The sequence below is a fragment of the Frankliniella occidentalis genome, unplaced genomic scaffold (genome assembly GCF_000697945.3).
Source record: "Frankliniella occidentalis isolate FOCC.00 unplaced genomic scaffold, Focc_3.1 Scaffold8, whole genome shotgun sequence".
NCBI lineage: Eukaryota > Metazoa > Arthropoda > Insecta > Thysanoptera > Thripidae > Frankliniella > Frankliniella occidentalis.
In genome coordinates this window covers 1461626-1467883 of record NW_026267138.1, presented here as the reverse complement: position 1 = coordinate 1467883, position 6258 = coordinate 1461626, and the positions used below count along the sequence as shown (strand labels likewise).

The 6258-nt window shown below is 42.8% G+C and overlaps 2 protein-coding genes across 3 annotated transcripts in view; one reads left to right on the top strand and one right to left on the bottom strand.

Moving 5' to 3' along the window:
• Positions 1-2308, bottom strand: part of LOC113205920 (centrosomal protein of 89 kDa) — a 23190-nt gene extending 20882 nt beyond the window's left edge. Inside the window, exons 1-8 of one of the 2 annotated variants that reach the window (XM_052274763.1) lie at positions 2097-2308; positions 1754-2001; positions 1480-1649; positions 1297-1406; positions 949-1177; positions 566-863; positions 358-484; positions 91-271 (exon numbers count right to left, since the gene is read on the bottom strand). In XM_052274763.1, the coding sequence (XP_052130723.1) occupies positions 91-271; positions 358-484; positions 566-863; positions 949-1177; positions 1297-1406; positions 1480-1649; positions 1754-2001; positions 2097-2103 (1370 nt within the window). In that variant the 5' untranslated portion in view covers positions 2104-2308. The remainder of the gene's footprint in view (positions 1-90; positions 272-357; positions 485-565; positions 864-948; positions 1178-1296; positions 1407-1479; positions 1650-1753; positions 2002-2096) is intronic. The other variant, XM_052274765.1, reaches the window with a different exon arrangement.
• A 179-nt stretch (positions 2309-2487) lies between these two features.
• Positions 2488-4449, top strand: LOC113205919 (uncharacterized). The gene is made up of 3 exons (XM_026421721.2): positions 2488-2736; positions 2827-2985; positions 3058-4449. The coding sequence occupies exons 2-3, from the start codon at positions 2830-2832 to the stop codon at positions 4168-4170; spliced, it is 1269 nt and encodes a 422-aa protein (XP_026277506.2). The 5' UTR covers positions 2488-2736; positions 2827-2829; the 3' UTR covers positions 4171-4449.
• Positions 4450-6258: the final 1809 nt, after the last annotated feature.

Genomic DNA, 6258 nt, shown 5'->3' with positions numbered 1-6258 from the left:
TCTGCAATAATAATAATAATAGTATGTATATTCACTACTATTATGAAATAAAGTACTGGGAAAAAGATAATTTATAATTTGAGATTTAACCTTTTGCATTCATTAACTGCAGAATTGTGAACAGAGAGGGGAATCAAGCGATCTGCCCCTTGCTGCAATCTCTCAAACTGTTCAGAGAGAACACTGTAACGCCCTCGTAAGGTCAGTAGTTCAGTATGGCATTCATTAAGCTTAGCTTCCAGTCCTCTAGCTCTTCCATCCAAAAGTGACACTGTATTCAACAATTATTTGATAATGTTGATTTCCACAAGTCTTAAATTTTAATTAAATTATGAAAGAAAAACAAATAATTATCACCTTCTTGCTGATGCTGGCGTTGTATTTCTTGAAGCCTTGACCTTTCAGACTCAAGATTTTGAAGAAGTGAATCACTTCTGGTTTGAGCTTCTTCCAGTTTCTCCTGTAGGTCTGACAGTTCTTCATTCTACAGTAACATAAATACAGTAATGCTCAGTACAAAATGCAATCAAATTTCAGGAATGAGATCAGTTTCTGAAAATAATACCTTAACTTGCGTAGAACTCTCCAGCCTTCTCTTTAATTCTCTAACTTCCTGCTTTGCACTCTGACATTGCTGAGTAGAAGTTGAAAGTTCACGATTGGACAATTCTAGGGCTGATTCTTTTTCCAAAATGGTTTCTTGATAAGCCTCCAGCAAAGGACCAAGCATATTTGATGCCATTGGAGTGGGTTTAACTTCAGTTTCAGATGCATCAAGCTTAGAAACAACATGTCCTGCTGCTTCATGCGCTTTCCGCAGAGCCCTAAGGCGATTTTGATACTTTTCAAGTTCTGCATTAAGCCTAGAAAATGTTAAGATTTTACCTATGATTGCACAGCAAAATTTAATGGTCAGTAAATTTTAAAACAGTCAGTAAACTTCAGTACCTATAGACAGTGCTCTTCAAAAGCAGAACATCTTCTTCAAGTTGGCTATTTTGCTTGCGTAAGGAACAAACTTCAGCATTTCCAGCTTGTTTCTCTTGAAGCTGACTGAGAGCATCGGCTAGGGCATCCTGAAGAGCATTACGCTCAGACTCAAGATGTTCGCATTTGATTTTCATGGATTGCAACTCAGCCCAGTGCTGCCTCAGTGCTGAGGTATCATCTGTAATAGCTAGTGATAAATTTTTTAATGTTACAAGACAGAGACAGAAGATTTAGTTATCATTTATTTAAAAAATACATGGCTTGATTTAATTATTATAAAACATCAGAAATGAATAACATAGTTACTTTGATGATATCCTGAATCAGTGGCAACACTTCTATCTGGTTGGGAGGCATGAGATGCATCTTGGATACTGACTTCATTTGAAGGCACAGTTTTGGACCACTTATTGTCCCTGAAAATAAATGCAACAATTCCATAAGATTTTTATCAATGAAAAAATCTGAAAGGTGGCAAAAAATACTTACTGTAAGTTTTTGTCAATGACATGTTCTGACTTAGCCCTGCGATGTCTGCAAGCATGCTTACAAGATTCACTTTTACTTCTGTTACTGTTTTTCTTCCTATGTGGTCTGCTGACTCTATTGCCATGGCTATGCTCTAGTACAGTATCAGTACTGCTACAACGCACATGTGACTATATGTTTTTAAAAACAAAACAAAGAAAACCAACACCATAAACTTTATTGTTAAAAATTAAATTAACTACATACGTCCTAACTTATAGAACTTTCACCGTACTTTGTTTGATTTCTTTGCATCTCTTGCTGATGGCCTAGCAATTGGTTTATAAAAAGCTTCTTTTTCTTGAGCTGTCATGGCTGGTCTGTAAAATGAATCAGAGCGTTCCACAGCCTCATCTTCCATGAGTGATGGCATGTGCATGTATCTTGGGGAGTCGCTTAGTTCATCGGATAGGAGTGATGAGTCAGGTGCAGACGGCACCGCAGCAAACACCAATAGAGGCACCAGAGCATTTCCAACATGTTCTGCAGAATGACAGAGATTATAACTAGAAGTTTCCCCAAATTTGAAGGAATTTTCATATAAGATTAATTAAATAAAAACAGTGTCTAAGTTTTACCAAGCATTCAGTTTGGTTTTTTAAAAAACATAAAAGAAATACATTCTGTATTTCCGAATGAATTCCAAGTTACTTTTGCAGATGCTGCAGACGTTCAAAGATGCAGCTTGAATTTTTGTTTACAACGTCTGGCTGCGGGATTTGTTGTTGTGTGACCGTCGTTAGCGGCCAGTGTTTTGGAAGAAAGTGTGTCATGAGCAGTTAAGGCAACCTCACAACACAAACAGTGAACAGAATACGAAGGTATCATTACACCAGATTGATGTATCTGTTTTTCAAAACTCATTTAAAATAAAATGCTGTTTAAAAACTGTAAGACAACAAAATCATCACCCCGATTTTTATGAAAGATTTTGAAATACTAAATGTTGGCTGGCAGCGTTGGCGTCAAATAACATGGCGACGTAAACATGCAAAACTTGGTTGACAGACAAACAGACGACATGCAAGCCTTGGGAAAGTCTAAAGAAAGAGAACTTTGATGAAAAGATATACACTGCCTGTACTTTACTTATCTTGATCTTGTGAGAGGTGCTCGTACCCGTTAGTCTGCCGTGTTCAATATACTGCGTCGCTTAAAGAGTCTGCTTCACCTCTTTAACCTAGATCAAATCACCCCCTTGCTCCTCTAAGAGCACTGGTAAATTTTATCACCTTTCTACCCCGTCAGATAACATTTACCACCCTCATCTGTGCTTTTCTTTAATTTACTTCTGATGTTATTCCTCAGAGGATGCCTCATCGTTGCTCTGTTCCTGGCTGTAATAGTACACACAGACAGGGCTTGAGCCTTCTGTGCTATCCTAAAGACCCAGAGAGAAGATCTGCATGGCTTCGTAGTTTGAGAAATAATGGAATGGAGCCAACAAATAATCAATTTGTTTGTGAGGTGAGAATGGTGTTTTGTTACAGCTATATTGTTGTCCTGTTTCTAGTTTTAACTGTGATTTTGTTTGCACAGCTTCACTTTGGTCCAGACCAATGGGAAAAAGTTCGGGTTGATGGTTCGAGGAAGCTGAAGTGGTCAGGAATACCCAACGTTCTAGACCCAGAAGGAATTAATGAAGCTCTGGACAGAGTAAGAGCTACACCAGGAAGATTTGTGCGGGGCCGAAATCGTCCAGTAATTAAAACCCAGTCCTCTTTGTTGCCCCCAAACCCCACTGACCCTGATTTTTCGCCCAAACTTATTAAACTGGACTTCCCTTTAGTAAAGGGAAGTCAAGCTTCTGAACCCTCGTCAATAGACTTACAGCCTCCATCAGCACATTCGGATTCTTCATCTGAAGAAAAAGCTGGAAGTCCAGATATTAGCTGTGATGAAAGAGATCCTCTAGCTCCAGACTTGAAAGCAAATAAGGTCGTCACTTTGTTTTCCCACCCACCTCGAAATCTCAATGACCCTGGTATGCACTCTGTGGTCATTGACTCTGTTAATCCTCTAAATCGGTTCAGTTCCTGTAGTGGTTCATTGCAATCAACTCCTTCCATGCCTTTTGAGGATCCAAATAGTTCTGCAAAATCTGAGCGACAGTCAACACTTCAATGTACCTTACCTCTTTCTGGTAAGGGCCACACAATAGTCGTGTCAATGCCAAAATCTCGTTTTCAAACCAGGCTCTCAGAAGATGTTGAAGATGTACAAAGTTTTCTTACTGGAAATGAACGGACTTATGAAGAAAGGCTTGTGGCTGCTTTATCAGAATTAGTGAAGAAGCACCAGCTGTTGGATAAGAAGATACAAGAGGTTGAGTCTCTATCCAAAGAACATCTTTCTTTGAAGAAACAATTAGAAGTTCATGAGACAGTCTTGTTAGAGAATTACAATTTAAAAGTGCAGCTGCAGAATTATGAGAAAAAGACAATTGTAGAAAATGTAGAATCTAGAAATGCGCTTTTGAAAACAAAAATAGATGGTGAAGGTTGGACATTCGATTCTAACAAAAATGAGGAGACCATATACTTACAATCTGAAAAGAATTTAAACTCCTTGAAGAGGGTAGTTGTTGTTACACCTAAAATTTTTAGGGATGGAAATTTGAATTCGTTTGCGTCGCTGGATGATCAGTTGTAACTTTTCTACTTCTCAGTGTTTAATACTTATGCTTTTCTTATTAGTTTTCTTCAACAGTATAAAACCAACTAATTTCTCATTGAGAATAATGTTTGTTTTTGTTTTACCTGTTTTAGCTGTTCAATATAGTTTTGAAAAATCATAGGTTGTGAATTTTCATGAACTTTTTTCTTCTACATTTTTATTGTCTATTTCAAATTTCTGATAATCTTATGATTGACCTATTTTTAGTTGTTATCTTGTACTAGCTATGTTAAAATAAATGAATGTTCTATACTAGCTTTGAATCATTATTTTAAAAACTTGGGATAAGTAATATTTCGATTTAGATGGTATCCAAAGACAATGACGATTTCTGTAAAATGCAACCTAGACTTCTGTTTTAAGTTAATGTTCATCGGAATCGTACAGCACGTATTGATAGTGCAAATGACGCAGTTTTAGCCTAAATTGCGACTGTTTCGTGATGAATTTAGCCATAGTTGACGCCCTCGAGACTTCTTCGTGCTCTGGTGCCTGGCGCGTGCTCGATCCTCGATCAAGCTTGCTCGATGCTGTGCCGTTGCAGTGCCTAGCGCGGCCGACCGGACCGAAAATGTCCAGTCCTTTAAATAGTCTTTTTATTGAAGTAGGCTGGCGTACTGTGCGGCGGGCGGGGCGGCCACACGGAGCACGGCGGCGGTGGTGCCAGCTGGTGTTCCTAGGCAGCCCCCCGACGGAGCCCCCACGGGACGACGCCCCTCATACAATCAGGTAGAAAAGACTTGTTTTCCCTCCCCCACGTGGCCCCTCGCAGGCAGAAAACAGGTTTCTATGATATTGTGCTTGATTTGTGCTTGATTTGTAAATTGGTTTTTCACCATCTCCAGCCTCCAGCCCCTGGCACAAAATCACAAAATATTGGATGGCCCACAATCTTTGATTTCTTTTGTCGTTGTTTTTAACACGTTGAGTACGGCGGGGGTAGGCAATCCCATGTAATTGGGACCCATGGATGGTGGTGTGGGTCACGCTGGAGGTCACGCCGCACCCACCACACCGTGTTGAACTTGTAAACAGTAATCTCGTGCCGCCTGTCTTCCTCGTCGTGTTCCCGACCCGAGCGGATGGATAGGCAACCCTTGCCCTCGCGTGCGGTACACATAGGACCCCTCTGCACACCACAAAAGAGGGGGTCTGACTTTGGGGCCCCGGCCCGGCCCCCAATCGCAAACAGAATCCGACGGCTGTGCCCAGCAGGGCCGTCAGGGGCCGTCAGGTGCTGCTGCTGCTGCTGCTGCTGCTGCTGCTGCTGCGGAGGCGGCCTCCCTTTGTTTCTCCATGCAGACCACGTGTTCCTGTCGGGGCCGGAGGGAACGTGCACCCTGGGCCGGTGGTTGGTGCGGCGGGGCGGGTGGAGGGGAGGAGGCTCCTCCACCTCCAAGACGCAAGTCGCACCCCTTCTCCCCCACCCCCTCCTAGCTCACAGTCCACCCAGGACAAGCTCGGCGGCGCGCCCGCTGGCGCCGGCGCCTCACACAGCAGCGCCCCCCCCCCTCTCTCTCTGTAGATGTGATGTACGTAATGTATGTAACACATGTTATGATGCATGTTATGGATGTGTCTCTTATGTGCCGGGTGTTTGAACAACCGATTTGTGCGTTTGCGTACGGGATCATCCGGAAAGTACGCCGTCGCGTCGCGGCGCGAGCCTGCCAAGTTCAGCCGTCGCAAGCTCTAGCGCCTGCTATGTAGGCAATACCTTGTGCGCAGTGCATGCGTGTACTGCGGCGTGGCCTACCCCGAGTCTCACAGGCGTCAAGCTCCCGTAATTTTCCGACCGGATCTGAAGTAAACGGATGTAGTCTCTGGACGATCCCTACACTGTAAAACCTAGATGGCAAACTCGCAAGTTTCTGGCATGTAGTGTGAAGACGTTAGTGTCTGCAAACACCGATGCCTTCTGTGTTGCACGTCCCTGTGCTGCTGGGTGGCCTACGCGTTCCGGCATGAATCCACCCCGTCTCGCGAACCCAAAAGGCAAACCCACAGCACTGCGATGCGTGCTCTGATACACCCGGCAGTTATGTGTATATGTCTGTCTGTGTT